Source organism: Epinephelus lanceolatus, chromosome 19 (assembly GCF_041903045.1).
Source record: "Epinephelus lanceolatus isolate andai-2023 chromosome 19, ASM4190304v1, whole genome shotgun sequence".
NCBI classification, from domain to species: domain Eukaryota; kingdom Metazoa; phylum Chordata; class Actinopteri; order Perciformes; family Serranidae; genus Epinephelus; species Epinephelus lanceolatus.
In genome coordinates, this window is record NC_135752.1 from 1,306,582 (window position 1) to 1,324,929 (window position 18,348).

Here is an 18,348-nt window from a genome sequence, read left to right on the forward strand (position 1 = left end):
ATCCCTTGCGGAGATCGGCGGGGGGAGCGGCTAGCACACCTAATGGCTGACGGCGCCCCAGACTATAACGTCCAAGAACACAAAATTGAATCCACAAAATATCTCCATACTGCTCATCCATAATGATCCAAATGTGCTGAAGCCCCGACATAAAAAGTTGTTTAGAAAAACGTCATATGAACTCTGTTTTTAGCCTCATTGTAGCCTGTAGCTCTGACTGCTTCTCTGTGCTCCGCGTTCACGTGTGCACGCTTGCGTGAGAACAGCAAAAGCATGAGCTTTGCTTACCCGTGTTTACATCACGTGACACGTGCACCGCAGGGAGAGACAACAGTAACCACAGTAACTAAAAGATAATTTGCACTACGGTCTTTTTTTAGCAAAGGACAGCCCAACATGTCTGAAGACTTTGAAATTGAGGAGGAACAGCATTTCTTTGTTGAGCCGTATTTGTTTGAGCCCGAGTATACGGACAGAACTCAGGCTACTGGACGAAGCAGCTGCTGCAGCTCATGAGCCTAACCCTCAGCCAGCCGCAGAATACCGGAGTCGAGCACTGGAAACCTGGCGGTGTAGTTGTTTCAAATGCAAAGCAATGCCAACGGACGAGGAAAGTCTTTGCTGCTCAGACTGGGAATTGGCGAGTTTTGTGTTCTTGGACGTTAGTCTGGGGGCGCCGTCAGCCATTAGGTGTGCTAGATTGGTTGCGCCGATCTCCGCAAGGGATGTGAGGACTCTAAAACCTGAGCCTCCATCGGCATATGGGTGAGTAGATAATGGCTGAATTTTCATTTTTGGGTGCACTATCCCTTTACTGTGTGTTTTAGGTTAACAGCACTTAACAGCACTTCACAAAAACCCCACCTCCATCTAGTGTTTTGGAGTTGTAACTGCAGAGTGACACACCATTGCACAAGTATAAATGTTCACAACAGCATAGGCTGTGCATAGAGCTGATGCACAAGTATAAATCCGCTTTTACATTTCTGGGGAGATGCACGTCGGGCTACAGTGTAGGTACGGTGTCGTTTTGATGCAGAAATATAAATCCTGCTTTACAGTGTGACAGCAGTGCCAATTTTACAGCTGAGAATACTGCAGACGTCATTTTGTGTATTTTTTTTGAGTTTCAAGGGTTGTGAAGCTGCTCTCCAATCCTACATTCCAATGCACTCTGTAGCATCCTGGTTAGCTGTTCTAAAGCATGGTAATGCTTTATGTGATGCTCTTAATCCTACTTTCTATCTTATGAAAATTATGCAGGCTTGTATGCTGTGAAAACAGTCTAAGTTTAGCTGATGTTGGAGGAGAAAGCTGCAACCAGCCACAGTTTTGTGAACATTAGGGGTTCACTGAGATAAACAGATGGTGGGGAGGACACAACAAGATGATAAAGATGAATTCAAAGAGCTGTGGGGTGGGATGTTTCCATCTCTTCAGTGGAAGCTTGTGTGGTGTTTAACTGAGTCACATGCCTCATGTGCATCATCATTTGTGAACCAAGTTTGTTTTCAGCATTTTTACACTTTTTTTTGTGCACAAATTAAATCATCACCAAGGCCCACATTACTAGTAAAACTGGAAAAATTACATATTCTGATCACTCCAATAAAGTTTTAGAACCAGTACGTAGTGGTCAATACAGCAACTGCAGCCTAACAGCCCTGTGTATTGGCTGGACTGTGCTGGATGCTGCTAACATCTAATGGTAATGCTTTCCAACTAATGCAACCCAGTCTCCAGCAGCACAGCTGTGCCATGGTCCTTTGACTATTCAAACAGCAGAGGCCATTTTCCATAGTTTTTGTGCTTGTGGTGGTCAGCTGTCATAATGCCATGATTCTGGAAAGAGAGCCCTTTAGTTGTCCTCTATGTACTAGTTAGAGTTACTTTTAAATTGGTTAAGGCTCTGCCATAGACAAACTACAGTGTGTAGAGTTATACAACACAGGGACATGGGGCTTGTTCCTCAGATATCCTTTGTCAGAAACGCAGCACTTAGACGGTGAACACATTTTATGAAATGAAGTAACGTACAGAGCAGTAGCACTGGGTCAGTACCTGGTCACCACCAGGAGGGGGCTTCCTACAACATATGCCATTGAGTTCAGCCCAGGTGTTCAAAGGGTCTTTGAGTCTTACAGTGTGTACCTGCCTGTGGTGCTCAGATCACCTCGAACACCCATCTGTCCTCAGCCTTTGTGTCAGATGAGTCTCTCCTCTGGTGGGACTTTGAGCATGCTGTCCATCTCCAGCCGAGCTCCAGCCACCTCCTGAGTGCTTGGGCTGTATGCACCCTCTGACTGGCGCTTCTTCCTCGCCGTGAGCACCATGAAGGTCAAGCCGATGATCAGTATCAACACGCAGAAGCAGAGGAGTGGGATGGCTACCACCAGCCAGGGGATTCCTTGTTTATGGGCTTGTTTCTGCAAAAACACAGAAGGCAGAGATTGTGAAGATGTAGTGCTTTAGTCATCTTAAAATATAAACTACATGTGTGTTCATATCTGCTTAAACATTTCATAGATACTAATAAAATATGTTATAGGTATTAGAAGTTTGTTATATGCTGCTCAGCAACAAGTGACCTGTATGTATGAAACTAAAGAAGAAAAATGTAACAAACATACATTAGTGTCACAGATTGGACCGCTGTAGCCAGGTGGACATTCACACACAAACATGTTGAATCGATCTAAGCAGGAACCACCGTTTCGACAGGGGTTTGACTGACACTCATCAATCTCCGATTCACACCTGCAAGACAGAAAACACATGACTGCGCATGGAGAGGCGAAATATTTTAGGCCACTTAGAACATTTCTAAAGACATTTATGTTAGGAAACAAATTAACCAGCAGCGAGTAGACGGCTTGTTTGTTTGTACACGTTTTCGTCGATTAATGTGTTTTAATGTGCTTTTAGCTGAGTGCCGTTTTATGTTTTTGAGTCCATCAATCAATTTCAATCAATTTTATTTATAAAGCCCAATATCACAAATCACAATTTGCCTCACAGGGCTTTCCAGCATACGACATCCCTCTGTCCTTATGACCCTCACAGCTGATCAGGAAAAACTCCCCAAAAAACCCTTTAACGGGGAAAAAAAATGGTAGAAACCTCAGGAAGAGCAACTGAGGAGGGATCCCTCTTCCAGGACGGACAGACGTGCAATAGATGTCGTACAGAACAGATCAACATAATAAATTAACAGTAAACCATATGACACAATGAGACAGAGAGACAGAGAGAGACAGAGAGAGAGACAGAGAGAGATGCAGGACAGACGGTAATGACAGTAGCTTATAACAACATTAATGAAAGTAATAATATTATAATAATAATTACGGCTATTGTAGTACAATACATTGAAAGTATGTATTAATATATGATAGTATACATATGTCTATAAAAACAGTAGAAGTATGACTAATGATGGCAGCAGCAGCAGGAGGCATCTGGCAGGACCACGGCAGCAGCACAACCACACACGCTGTCCAGGCACCGCTGTGATATGAGTTAACCTGAGAGACAGTGGAGCACAAAGGCTCCGGAGAAGAAGCAGAGTTAGGGACATGCAGTATGGCCGAGTTAGCAAGATGTGACATGAGTGTTAGCAAAAGGGAGAGAGAGAGAGAAGGAGAGAAGGTGCCCGGTGTATTATAGGGGGTCCTCCGGCAGACTAGGCCTAAGTCAGCCTAACTAGGGGCTGGTACAGGGCAAGCCTGAGCCAGCCCTAACTATAAGCTTTATCAAAGAGGAAAGTCTTAAGTCTAGTCTTAAATGTGGAGACGGTGTCTGCCTCCCGGACCGTAACAGGAAGATGATTCCACAGGAGAGGAGCCTGATAGCTGAAGGCTCTGGCTCCTGATCTGCTTTTGGAGACTTTAGGGACCACGAGTAACCCTGCATTCTCAGAGCGCAGTGTTCTGGTGGGATAATATGGCACTATGAGCTCTCTAAGATATGACGGAGCCTGGTCATTTAGAGCTTTATAAGTTAAAGCTAAAGTTGGTAATCCTGTTCAGAAACACTTTTTGTTATACTGGGTGAAATGGTCCTTCCATCCTGAGAGTAGTCAATACATAATGTGTTCAGAAAAAGGAACGGAAAAATTCTACCTCTGTGGCAGCTGCAGGCCTGTAAAAACTCTGACCAATCCCTGCCTTTCGGTGCGAGTGGAAAGAACCAATCAGATGCCTTCATGTCTCGTCCTGCCCAAGCCCCCCTCTGTCCCTCCCTCCTCCCTGCGTGCACTCATCACATGTCACCGTTGCCGGAAATATTCCGCACACTCCTCAGCAGAAATACCGAGTTAGCAGGAGAATAAGTTTGCTAAACAATGGCAGAGAAAATGCAGCCAAAAGTACCACTTCCAGCGTTACTTGTAACGGCTCGCCCCGCTAAACATGCTAAGAAAAGAAAGTCGAAGGCAGAAAAGGTTGCGACGAAAAAGGCTTTGGATAAAGGGACGAGAGGACAAACCAGAGTCAACATCGGTGCAGCTTTTGAACGGTGGAGACAACTGAGGGAGCTGAAGGGCCTGAAAAATGATGCAGAGGTTGCTGTCTTTCTGTTGGACAGGTAATTATTTGTTTTGCTTCGGGGGGATTAGTTATTTTCATGAAATATGTAACGTTAGCCAACTTAGCCACTTTTGTAGCTCGTATTAGCCCAATGCTAACATTAGCTTCTCTGTCGGTGTACTGCAGGATGCGCGTTCAAGTTTGTGGGGGCGTGGCTTTGGACAGAGCACTGACAGGAGGGGGAAGAGGGTGGTGGAGCTTAGAGGAGGTGCCACTTTCAAATCTTGCTAGCTCTCCAACATTACCAACTATAGCTTTAACAGTAGGATTTTAAATTCAGTTCTGGATTTTACAGGGAGCCAGTGCAGAGAAGATAAACAGGAGAAATGTGTTCTTGCCTCTTAGTTCCTGTTAGTACACGTGCCGCTGCATTGTGAATTAGCTGGAGAGTTTTTAAGGACTTACTAGAGCTACCTGATAATAGAGAGTTACAGTAATCCAGCCTTGAGGTAACAAAAGCGTGGACCAATTTTTCTGCATCTTTTCGGGTCAGGATAGGCCTAATTTTCGCAATATTACGCAGATGAAAAAATGCAGTCCGTGAGGTTTGTTTTAAATGAGAATTAAAAGACAAATCTTGATCAAATATTAAAAAAACTATGTCATCAGATAAAGAGTCTCTGGTTGGTCCAGGTTGGGGCCAAGAACAATAACTTCAGTTTTGTCTGAATTTAATATCAGGAAATTGGTGCTCATCCAATTTTTTATGTCTTTAAGGCAGTTATGGAGTTTAGTTAATTGATTACTTTCTTCTGGCTTCATCGATAAATACAACTGAGTATCATCTGCATAACAATGGAAATTTATAGAGTGATTTCTAATGATGTTACCTAAAGAAAGCATATATAGAGTGAATAGGATTGGTCCGAGCACAGAACCTTGATTAAAATTAAATGTTCCAGTCTCTGCAGTAGAATTTGATGGTCAATTGTGTCAAATGCCGCATTAAGATCTAATTAAACAAGTACAGAGACGAGTCCTTTGTCTGAAGCAATCAGATAAATCATTCAATAAATGAATAAATAAATTATTATCATGGAGAAAATCACACAGCTGGTCTGCGACTACTTTCTCAAAGATCTTTGAAAAAAAGGGAAGATTATATATTGGTCTATAGTTGGCTAACACCTCTGGATCCAGGGTGGGCTTTTTTAGTAGAGGTTTAATTACAGCTACCTTAAAAGACTGTGGTACATAGCCTGTTAATAAGGATATACTGATCATATCTAATATATGAGTGTTAACTAAAGGTAAGACCTCCTTAAGTAGCCTAGTTGGGATGGGGCCTAAGAGACACGTTGATGATTTAGATGAAGAAATCACTGCGGTCAATTCTTGAAGAGAAATTGGGGAGAAGCAATCTAAATATATATTAGGTCTTACAGCTGTGCTTGAGGTTAGATAGGTACTATCTGAGGACAGGAGGTCATGAATTTTGCATCTAATAGTTAGCATTGTCCCAATAACCGACCTTGTGCTGGCTGAGTTTACTGAGCGTACAGCAAGCCCTTTTAACTTTTATCACTACTGATGCCAGGAGAATCAAGGACTCTGGCTAGATCGAGCTACCGGCCTTAGCTAGGTTTGGCTGACCGGAGCTGACGGGAGCCGGGGCCGCCTTGGGGAACTCTGTGTCCAGAGCTTGACAATCCATTCCTGGAATCAATCATGGACTTCTCTGCTCTGTTTCTGGTGTTGATGGTGTTTCATCTAGTCTGGAGCCTAGGACACACGTTACTGTCTCCTAATCGCCCCACCCGAATCCAATACAGCAGAGAGCTTCTACTCCGCTGGAACGTACAGGACCCACCAGGTGACCTTATTCTGCCTAACCCAGCTGATCTACTGAGACCTGGCTGCCAGGACCCTCCTGGAGGACAGGAGGCCACCATATTTGCCCAGGGAATTTCCCCAGATATTTATCACACTCATATCCATCCTAGGACTAATAAAACTAACGCCTGTGAGCAAATACACCAAGTTACCAAGAAACTCCAACTAATCTCCCCGGATGCACCAAACTTCATCCTCAGTGACATGAACCACTGTTCATTGAGTAAAACACTGAGAGACTTTTACCAATATGTCACATGCCCTACAAGGAGCAATAAAATCTTAGACCTGTGCTATGGTAATGTCAAAGATGCATATAAATCACTACCCCTCCCGCCCCTGGGTGCATCTGATCACAACTGTGTGCATCTCATTCATGTATATCGCACTGCACTAAAAAGAGGCAAAGTGCAGAACATCCGCACTAAGAACTGGAATGACAACAATGCCTGCCAGACTCTAGGGCCTCCTTGATTCCACAGACTGGGAAATGTTTATTGAATTCTCTGCTGACATTGATGATCTGACAAATGTTGTTACAAGTTGGACTCCATAATATGAAAGTATTGTCATCCCTGATAAAAATGTCAGAGTCTATCCTAATTCTAAGCCGTGGGTATCAAAGTCCCTCAAAACACTTCTTCATAAGAAGAATAAAGCTTTTAGGGAGGGGAGCATTTTTTGCACAATGTGCAAAAAGAAATTAAGAGAGAAGTCAGGACTGGAAAAATGAGGTACAAGGACAAAATAGAGGCTCCACTTAGAATGAATAATCTGGGCTCAGCCTGGGAGGGCATAAAAACAATCACAGGGCTGAAAGAGGGAGACAGGAAAAAGGTAATGCTGGCCAATTATAATTCTGATTATCAGCTGGCTCAGATCCTCAATGCTTTTTATGTTAGATTTGATGTTCATGATTTTAGCAATAAACACTCTGAGATCAGAAACAGACTTCTGTTGGCCCCTCCTTTAAATCCTTTTTTGATGAACAGAGTGTCATCAAGTGGTTTAAAAGGTGTAAACCAAGGAAAAGTTCTGGTCCGGACAACATTGGCAGTCGGCTTCTAAGGACCTGTGCGGAGCAACTGGGCCCCATTTTTAAGTACATATTCAATTTATCTCTTACCCAGCAGAGGGTGCCCTCTCTCTGGAAGCAGTCCACCGTTGTGCCTGTTGCCAAGAGCAGCAATCCAAAATCACTGAATGACTTTAGACCCGTTGCTCTAACCCCCTTGATTATGAAGCAGTTTGAAAAACTAGTTAAGACAGAGCTTGTGGTCAAAACTGAGAGCCTGTTAGACCCTCTCCAATTTGCATATATGGGGCTTGGAGGGGCGTTCAAGATGCAACTGTCACTTTACTCAACCTTCTACACAAGCATCTAGAAGGTTGTGCTGCCCCTTCTGGCATGCACGCCTTCACCTTAAGGGGGCAGTAGTGTGACAACAGTTGAGTTGATTGATGATGTCTAGCAGCAGACAGAAGCAGACAGGCAGCAGCTAAACTCCTGCAGTTTCTATTGTTTCACAAGAGCTGAGAGAATATATGCCTGTAAGTATTGTTGTACGTGTATGTATTACTGCCATGTTTGAGTTGAAATAAGCCGATTGACAGTTTATAATTATCGCGGTAGCGATGCTAATTCCGTTAACCCGTCTATGGAGTTTTACATTAAGCTAGCGGACTTTATGTTAAGCTAATGATTATGGCAGTAATGCTGTGTTAAAAGTACTTTGAAGGCTGTTTTAGAATATGCGGTTTACTTAGTCATTTGTGTGCTTAAACATACTGTATGATTAATCATTTTTTGTTCTATGTTTGTTAGTTTTACAGTAAGCTTCATCTGGGAGTGACAAATAAACAGCTTGAACGAAGAACATTTGCCTCTCATTTGGGGAATTGTTAATTATCTGCCAACCAAACACTACACGTTCAGGGAGGGCAGAATAAAGGTAATAAAAAACATGCCAGCCTGCTTTTCATTGATTTTTCATCAGCGTTTAACACCATCCAGCTGCACGTCCTGGTAGAATAACTATTGGTTACTTTTGATTTGGATCCATGTTTGGTGGGCTGGATTCTTGATTTTCTAACAAACAGATCCCAACGAGTTAGAGTTAATGGGATACTGTCCAGCATTCTGTCATCCTCTACTGGCTCACCTCAGGGCTGTGCCTGTGTCTGTGTCTGCCTTCTTGTACATTCTTTACACCAACGACTATCGTAGCCGTTACAATGACTCGGTTAATGTCAGCCTGCTTGGTGATGATGAGGACGGCCACGGTCCAGTTATCGACGACTTCTTGTCTTGGTGTAATGAAGCCTTCTTACAACTTAATGTCTCGAAAACAAAAGAGATCTGCATCGATTTTAGGCCTACACCCCAAATTACCCAGAATAGTGTTTTCAATGGTCAGACAGTTGACATTGTAACCAACTATAAATATCTGGGCACGATAATAGATGACAAGTTGAAATTTGACCTAAACACTGACATGTTGTGTAAGAAGGGTCAGCAACGCCAACACTGCTTGAGGAAATTGGCTAAGACTCTGATGAAAATGTTCAATAGTGCTTACATTGAATCTCTCATCTTTTTGTCTATTATTTGTTAGTATGGTAATCTTTGTGTAACCAGGTGGTTATTTACAGTGTATATATTGCATTTCTCTTCTGTGTCCCTCAGTCTGTTTATGCTGCAGCAGGCATGGCGATCGCGGCAGGTGTGTGTCACGCCCCTTACCGGCACCTGTAGTGCAGCCGCGTTATTGGCTGCTAATGTGGACCTGTTCATATACCCCCCGCTGTCGTTTAGTCGCCCTCTCTCCCCTGCTGAAGCAAGTGCTGGCCGGCGTGCAGCTCCGCCAAGCCGTGGTTTCCCGGCGTAGTATGTGCCATGTGTTCGTTCTCCAGGTTGGCGTGTTGAGCCGAGGTGTGTGTGTGTGTGTGTGTGTGTCCCTCCGGTTAGCCGCCGCTGCCGCCGTTAGCTTCTAACAGCTTGATTATTGATTTGTGCAGGCTACAGCTGACCACGCAGTTTGCCTGGCGTTAGGCTGCTGTTTTGCCCTGCCTTGCCTCTTACCTCCATAGTTTGTTTTCTTTTTGTTTTGCCTGGCTCACTTAGACAGCCGCTCTGCCTTCGTCGTTTAGACGCCCTTTTTTTAAAGTAGTATATTGTAGTTCAAGACTGACCTCAGACCGTGACTCCTTAGTGGGGGGTGGGAAGTTAACACAGCATTGAGGACCTGCTAAATTAATGCATGTAGCATGTTTATTTTTGTTTTTCTTATGTTTTGATTTGAGTTTGCAGTTTTGTATATAGATATTTTGTTTGGTTTCTTTTCTTTCTTTTTGTTTATTTGCGCAGTTGACCTCGAACACAGCAAAAGTTGTTGACTCTCTCTTTCTAACTTAACTTTTGAGTCACTGGTACAGATTAATATTGTACCCTTTGGAAATAAAAAGAACTATAACTGTTTTTTTTTTTAAAAAAGAGAAATAACTTAAAGAAATTATTTTATTGTGAGTAATAAAACTTGTTAAACTTCTTACATCGTGCCTGTATTCATTTGTGTAACTTACCTGTGTATGGGTGATTTTTGGGAAACTCTCTGATAAATTAAAGTGAAAAGTAGATTCTTTAGGTGCAAGTCCTAAGGTGGCGTTGTTGGTGCTAATTCTCCAGATCTGCCTCTCGCAGTTCAACTGGTATTGCCACATTTGCACCAAGAATAAGAACTCCCACGGGAAAATTGTGCAAGTGGCCTCTAAGGTAGCCGGCATCCAATTGGATAGCCTAGATCACATCTTTGACAGACAGGTGCTCTTGAAAGCTCTGTCTATTCACTCGGATGATGTTCACCGGCCTTCGCTTGTGTGTCCCACAGGCCACTAAAAACAGGTACAAATACTCTTTTGTTCCTGTCTCTATCCGAGCATTGAATGCTGCTGAGGGAAGGAAGTAATGTCATTCAAAGCTGCGTACGTAGCTGCGGCTGCCGCCGTTGTCTTGAATTATTCATTGATGTTTGTTGTTGTTATCATTGTTTATGCTATGTTTTGACTGCCACCTTTTCTTGATCGCTCCTTTGAGAGACTGTGTAGTATCTGATGTGCCATGTTATGTGATGACCGGGGTCTTATATATTCAGTTAGGGGCCCAGGTGAAGATTTTATTATGGCTTAGGTCAAGGATAGATAAACTAGGTTGAAAGGTTGGATTCCATCTAGATTGTCTCTCTGTCACTTGTCACATTTTGTCTCAAAGTTCATCAAAACAACCAACCTATATAGGCAGAGTATTTGGAACTGATATTCAGAGCAGTTCATATTGGCTTTGAACCCTCTCCAGGCAATCTAGATGCTTGATTTGATGCTGTACTTCTTGTAATAAACCTTTCTATATACAAGCAAGACGTGTCAGCGGAGTCTCCTTCATCACCTTCACATCATCGCTATTTAAGAAACAACAACTGCACTTTACCAGACATTATGGCCCTCATTTATCAAACGAACGCACGGCAGAAAACTGTGCACGACCATTTCCACGCAAGGCTCGGCATTTATCAATTTGGACGTGAGTGGACGCTACAGTCAAATCTCACGTCAGGTCTCAGCTCGTGTATGCAAGTTTGAGTCAGTGTGGATTTGCGGTGCAGCACAGTAATGTAATGCAAGTATAACCTAGGGGCTATTGGCTAAAGGGATATTCAATACAGACAATGGACAACGTTTAGTCATTTAAACATTTTATTCAGGTCTTTTTTTTTAGATTCTCGTTCATTCCTTTTAGCATTAGTTATTAATTGCCTCAAGCGTGCTAACAACTGAAGCCAGGACCTCTGCCATGATGATTGCTGGTCTTGGCCCAGCACAGGAGGCGGAGGGCACGCACTTGCCCTCGGTTGCCTGGCTTGGTGGGTCTGGCTCAGTGGGACCGCTCTGGGGAGAAGACCTGGACGCCATGCTGTTGGTGCCTGGCTCTGAAACAACATTTAAAGGAAACAATAAAAATGTGTATCTGTGTAACATGTGTAAGCCTATTTATTTGGACAATATTGTACTGTCAGGGTTAAATTAACTGTAATGCAAGAAAAAGCAGGGCTGTTAGTTACCATTCTGCTCCGGCTCCGACGCAAGTGCATCTGTGTCTCCACCACCACCACTTATGCCAGAGATAGATTCTGACCCAATTAGTGAGGAGATTCTTTCCTCGGTCCCTGTCAGGGTCAGGCTGGGGTCTGGTTGGCCTCCTCCAGTCTGCGTGCTGCTGCGCCTAAGGGCAGCAACACGCTTTTTTGTTGCCAACTTTAAGTCTGACCACTTTTTCTTGACCTAAACATAAAGAATTGTGACTTGAGCAACTACCAGGCATAGGCTATTAGGCTATGGATTAATAAAAGATTCATTTTTCTATTATCATCATCATTAGGCATAGGCTACTTATTGAGAATTTTATTCAAACCTCAGCCGGAGTCCGTTTGTCAAAGGCGACGCTGTTGACTGTCTCTGTGATCTTCTTCCAGACAGCGTTTTTATGGGCTAATGCCAGTTTTTAAACTCCAAAAAGCACATCTTTCTTTACCTCCACCTCAGACATGAGGGTGTCGATTTCCAGCTCTGAAAAGTTTCTCTTCTTTGCAATGTTTCTCCTCTCCATGTTGTGACCTCAAAGGACGAGGCCTCTGAACCACGAATATTTAAGGGCGTGACACGCTAATGACGATCGATTTCAGCCGCCGCATTTATCAAGGCCTGATCATTCGTACGCTGGGATTGGTCAGATATGAACGTTTCTTAAATCACACGCGTGTCCTATCGTAAGATGTATCCTGTGCTCAGATCTGCACCCTTTTCCATGCAAGATTCATAAATGAGGGCCTGTGTGTCTTATCGTTACTCTGTGCACTTTACTGGTCACTGTGCCCAGAACTCATATCATATTTATTATTTTTAGATATATTTAGATTTTGAGCTGTGCATGTTACATGTATTGTTTCCATGTTATGTATTGTCTTACCATGTTTTTATGTGTTTGTTGTGCCTCTATGCCGCTGCAACCTAATTTGCCCTTTGGGACATTAATAATAAAACTGAACTGAAACTGTAGTCAAGTGTTTGCTACTAAAGTCTTAATTATCTTCTTGCTAGCCACAACAGCTTTGAGACAGCTGGTATTGTTTTCACCTTGTGAGTCAGTGTGTGTATATCTTTATGACCAAATGTGGCCATGGGGGCAGAGTTCTGTACTGAGATGGGTACCAGATGGGTTACCCGCAAAAAGCTGTGTAATAGATAAAAATATGTATAAAAAATAGAAAATAATAGTAAAATAGAACTACAGGCGGGTGGGCAGCAGGTGAGAAAAAAAATATTTAGAATAAAACAAATGAAAAAGATGTGCAGTATATGTGTATTATTTTTACATCAAAATCACTATTATCAAGTCGCAATTTCTTCTATTTTGAAAGTCCGTGACACAAGTCAAACCTTTGACCCCATCGTCACATTCGTCCCCGATGTGGAGGACTCTACCCATGAAACTTTGCAGCCCAAGGATGAGGAGGCAGCCTACACTGAGTTCAAGACACCCAAGGAGGATCCTTTTGAGGTTTTATAGTAGTGGAAGGAGCGTGTTAAAATGTTTCGTAACCTGTGCACAGTGTTGCACAGAATGTTTTTGCCATCCCGGCTTCGAGAGCAGCCAGTGAAAGTGACCTCTCCCCTGCTCGTGGGAGCCCAGCTTCATGTGAGTGACTGTAGCCTGTGTCTGTGTTTAACCACGGGTGTGGGTCGGGTTGCGGGACTTTTATTAACGGGTGTGGGCTTTGACTTGGACATAATGAAGGGTTATAGGTCGGTTCTAGTACTGAGCTTTACGAGTATGGGTAGGTGCAGGTTTTCAAATATGGACCCATGTAGGCCTGGGGGCATCTATTGGAACTACCACAGAGGCCGTTGTGAGTATTTGATGGTCTGTCTGTGGCCTGATTTTGTGACAACTATACATCACAAAGGGGCAAGATGCAGTCATGAAAAATGTACAGGTGTGTATGTAAAATCACAGTGAAGGCAGAGTCTCCAGATGGCTCTGGTCTAAGCAAGGGTGTAGGAAGTAGGGAGGGTGCCATTGCCCGCCAACTTTACGCCCTGGCCCACATTTAAGTTGCAGATTGCTGAATCACTGCTGGAATGATCCCATCACAAGATCTCTAGTCATTTTTACACAGAGACCGTGCTATACAATGCTTCAAAGTCCCTTTTTTACACTGTTTTCACATTCTAACAACTTCTTCAGACAGCATGCCGACATCAGGGAAAGAAAAAGAGGTGTGATGGGCATGACATGTAACACAACAGCGTCAGTCTCTAGTATGACATGTAACATACACATCAGCAGCCCTTTATAAACAATAACAATGACATAGTATGGCAATAACAATCATTTACTGTCTCCACTATATGGTGGCTGATCTCATCTTCTGTTCAGAGGGTAAGGAGCTCCCGGACTTGATTGTTTTTCCAATGCAGACATTTTCAGCAACTGTTCTTCTTTTTTAAGTTAGCTGCGAACTGCTATCAGCTACTTTTTAAATCTCCAACAGTGGGTTGGACGCATAACACGTCTAAACGTCACACCCATGCCTGTCCTACTAGCTGCCTTACTCATACAGAAAAAGGTTTGGTGTTGTTACTACCTCCACTGCTGGCTTAAACAGGACAGTGGGGGCAATATTTTACAGTGCAGGTGAATGGAATTTAGTTTGTGCTGCACAAAGCAACCTGTCTTTATAAAAGCAGTATCCCTGCACAGACCTCTCTGTGAAAAAATTTCAGAGTGACTACTTTATCAATTAAATCTCAGACACAGAAATCCCTGGTGTGGAATCTGTCAAGGCAAGAGATAAAATGTGTGTTTTTAATCATCTGAGTGAACTGACCCTTTAAAAAGCCTTCTAAAGACTATCGGTAAAGTATAACCCTCTTAGTTAGGATCTCTTAGTATAAACTAAGAGATCCTAACTAATTGGCACACTCATGTAGTCTCTAATTAGTTTCTTCTGAATATGCTGTTTATCTTTGACACTTTTGCACATGTATTTTCATGTATTTTTCATGTGTATTGTGTTCCTATGGTCCGTATTTCTACTGTATTTTTCTATATAACTTTGTTTAATGGGGTCTTACAAACATACATATTGCTTATTCTTATCCTTGTTTTGTTTTTTTTGTTTGATTCTTCTCAGGTTTTTAATATGTATTTTGCAGATATATTTTTCCTAGATACTTTTTGTGATACTTTTCCAAAATTACTTGTGTTTTTTATTGTATTGACAGTGCTAACTCCTAAATTACTTTTTAATTCTTGCTATATAGCCCCCTCTTTGTCTTTTGCAGAAATTCCTCTGAGAAAGGTTTTTTTGGCACCTCTTTTTCATGGAGTATTTTCAATAGTTTTTAAGCTTCATTTCTTGGTAGCATTTTTCCCAGTAAGGGTCATAAATATTATATACTAAGAGATTGTTTTAGATGTTTTTTTTTTTTTTTTATGTCTCTATGAAAGTTTCACAGCTCCTTCATACAAACTATATTTATTGATATCATTGAAATTGAATTGAATTAAAATATCATGCTATTTCTTTGTATTTGTGGATGTTTATGCGCATTCATTCATTTATTCATTTACTGTATGACTCTAGATCCTGTAGCTCCTAGTTTTTTTTTGCCATTGTTTCCAGTCCTGGGCATCTATTTTTTACGCCTCAGCCTGTGTTTCCGGCTGCTCGTGTTCTCCTTGATTGTTAGGAACACTCCTCCTATTTGTGAGAGGCTAATATTTTGCAGGTCATTCATACACAGATGGATCTTTTCAATTAATCATGTACTCTCTATCCTGATTGTGGTTTGAACCTCACCTCATATTCATTAAATACTCTACTGTGCAATATACAGCTATCTGTGCAATATTATGCTGTCTGCAATACTCCTTTAGTGATATTTCTTATTTCTTATTTATAGTTTATTTTTATCATATTTCTATAGCTGTTGTTTTGCTGCCTTGTTTTTAACTTATACCTTTATTGCACTGAATCTGAGAGCTGCTACCTCAATTTCGTTGTACTTGTACAGTGACAATAAAGAGATTCTGATTCTGATTCTGTGTGTATATCATTTGCCATTCACTACTATTTTGTCATGCTGAAGGTGGCTCTTTAGCTGAAATAGGTCCGTGTCTATGTTTTTGCCCATATTGAATAAGTGAGTTCTATGAATGCCAGTGTTTTGTCTGTTATTAGAGTATAGCCCTTGTTAGAATGCCACACAGTGCTGTCTACATCTGTCTACTAAAGTGATGGCTTTTTGTTATTCAGGCATGACTGCTGGATGACTCCACTAAGGACAAAAGTTACGAGATGAAGGAAGAAGATTGTTTATTGTTTCTCACAGGCTGCATCACCGATATATCTTGACACTTGTTTTGCCATTGGAGCCTTAATTAATAACCACTGTAAGCTGCAGCACAATACTTAGCCCCTATGCTGCCACACGTGAATGGTGGGAAGTTAATTGTTTACTCATGCTGTTAAATAAACCTGTGCTTTTACAGCTGTTAAATGTCAAAAAAGGCTTGAGTTAAACAGTCTTTAGGGCTGTAGGTATGTAGGCACTGCAGTCCATACCACAGGTCTTTGACGCTGCTTTGAAACATAATTCCTGTAATCACATTATACTTCATCAGAGTGCTCTCACACCTGTAGTTTGGTTCATTTACTGACGTGCTGACGTATTGCGGTAAGCGTGTTGTGTCATTTCCGGTGTTTCTATGAGAACGTCTCTGTGGTGCTCTAGCAAACTCAGCTAGCCTGCTTTCTGCTTTTTCCACTTCAGTTGCTTAACATCTAACTCAAGTCTTAACCCACACTAGTTCTGTTTAAGCACTTATAGCTCTCCTCTTTCTAACGACTTTATTGCTAATCTTAGCTGTTATTTGCACGTTATTAGCCTTGTTAGCTACATTAGCTTAACAGTTAGTGATGACTTCTCCTTCTGCTCTTTCCTGCTCGGTGTGCCAGATGTTTAGCTATGCCTCTGCCTCCTTTAGCGACAGCGGTAATTGTAACAAGTGTAGTTTATTTGCTGCGTTGGAGGCAAAGCTCGGTGAATTAGAAGCACGGCTCCGGACCATGGAAAATCACTCGGTAGCGGAGCCACATAGCATAGCCTCTGGTAGCGGTCCCCCGGTAACCCCTGTGCAGCCAGGAGGCTGGGTAACTTTCCAGGAGAAGTGTAGCTCCAAGCTGAAGCCCACAGTTCACCACCAGCCTGTTCATGTTTCTAACCGCTTTTCCCCACTCAGCGACACACCCACTGAGAAGAAAACTCTGATCATTGGCAAATCCCTGGGGCCAGAGTGGGCGACATTGAATCAAATTTAAAACTGCTGGCTAAGGCTAAACGTAGATTTAGTAAGATCGTTATTCACGTCAGCGGCAATGACACCTGGTTACGCCAATCGGAGGTCACTAAAATTAATGTTGCCTCGGTGTGTGAATACGCAAAAACTATGTCGGGCTCCGTAGTTTTTTCTGGACCCCTGCCAAATCTGACCACTGATACGTTTAACCACATGTCATCATTTAACCGCTGGCTGTCCAGGTGGTGTCCAGCAAATAATGTGGGTTTCGTTAATCATTGGCAAACTTTCTGGGGAAAACCTGGTCTTATTAAGAGAGACGGCATTCATCCCACTTTGGATGGAGCTGCTCTCATTTCTAGGAACCTGGCCAAGTTTATTAGTAATTCAAAACCCTGACAACTAGGGGTGGCCCCGAATAGTCGATGATTTGGTGATTCAATTCAGAGAAGTCTGATTCGACTGCCAGTCTCGCTGTCGAATCGTCGCAAAATGTGGTTATGAAACAAGACCGTACCATGCAGATGTGGCCGGGAGTGCAGCCGGGAGTGGGGATTTCAGCACCATGGACTGCAGTGCGCGTAAAAAGACTTGACAAGCGTCTCCTTTAAAATGTGTTTGCTACTAGCGAAATTATACATAATAAATTAAGACTAACATATTTTCAATAAAAAACAATGAGTTGAACGTTCATTTCAAGCTTTTGTAGTACAACGAATTTCAGAATTGTGCGAGTGTGGCCGTAGAGCGGGCGGCAGTGTTTGATGCAGGAAACTCGATATGGACTTGAAAATCAGTTTCGGAGTGGGGGTGGTTCGGAACGGCGGTGTTTCGGAATGGAGGGCTGTCCCCGGCCGGGCAGCGCGTCTGCGCTCATCTAGAGCATTATACCTTGATGAAGTGAAACGAATAAAGATAAAGATAAAATGATAACCCTTTTACTTTTATTATCATTATCTTATTATGCCAAATGAAGAATTAAATTTGTTTATTTTGGTGTTTTAGCTCTTTTCTCTGGAGTGGAAACTGACGCAAATTTGCTCATTAATCAATGAGGGGGAAAACAACATGATTCGACGACTAGTCGGCTAAAGGAAAAATCTGTCAAATCAGATTCGACTATGAAAATTCTTAGTCGGGGACACCCCTACTGACAACCCAGAGTTGAGACCAGGACTTAGAGTCGCAGTCCTACACGCTTCTCTGAGCTTCTTGTACAGTTACCCACCCATAACACCCAAAACAGGAGAATTAAATGCAGACTGTTAAATATCAGGTCTCTATCGTCTAAAGCAGTGTTAGTTAACAAATTAATATCAGATAATCATATTGATTTACTCAGCCTCACTGAAACCTGGTTGTGTCAAGATGAATATGTTAGTCTTAATGAATCCACTCCTCCCAGTCATAATAATACCCAGATTCCTCGAGGCAGCAGCCGAGGAGGGGGAGTTGCAGCCATTTTTAACTCTAGTCTGTTCATCAGCCCTAAACCTAAACTAGATTATAATTCAT

The 18,348-nt window shown here is 42.4% G+C and overlaps 1 protein-coding gene and 1 pseudogene across 1 annotated transcript in view; one reads left to right on the forward strand and one right to left on the reverse strand.

Annotated features, from left to right (window-relative positions):
• Window positions 1-801: 801 nt before the first annotated feature.
• Window positions 802-18,348, reverse strand: part of crb2a (crumbs cell polarity complex component 2a) — a 147,440-nt gene continuing 129,893 nt past the window's right edge. Inside the window, exons 12-13 of the mRNA XM_078162380.1 lie at window positions 2,631-2,757; window positions 802-2,426 (exon numbers count right to left, since the gene is read on the reverse strand). Of these exons, the coding sequence (XP_078018506.1) occupies window positions 2,205-2,426; window positions 2,631-2,757 (349 nt within the window). The 3' untranslated portion in view covers window positions 802-2,204. The remainder of the gene's footprint in view (window positions 2,427-2,630; window positions 2,758-18,348) is intronic.
• On the forward strand, window positions 16,454-17,232 carry LOC144458785 (uncharacterized; annotated as a pseudogene).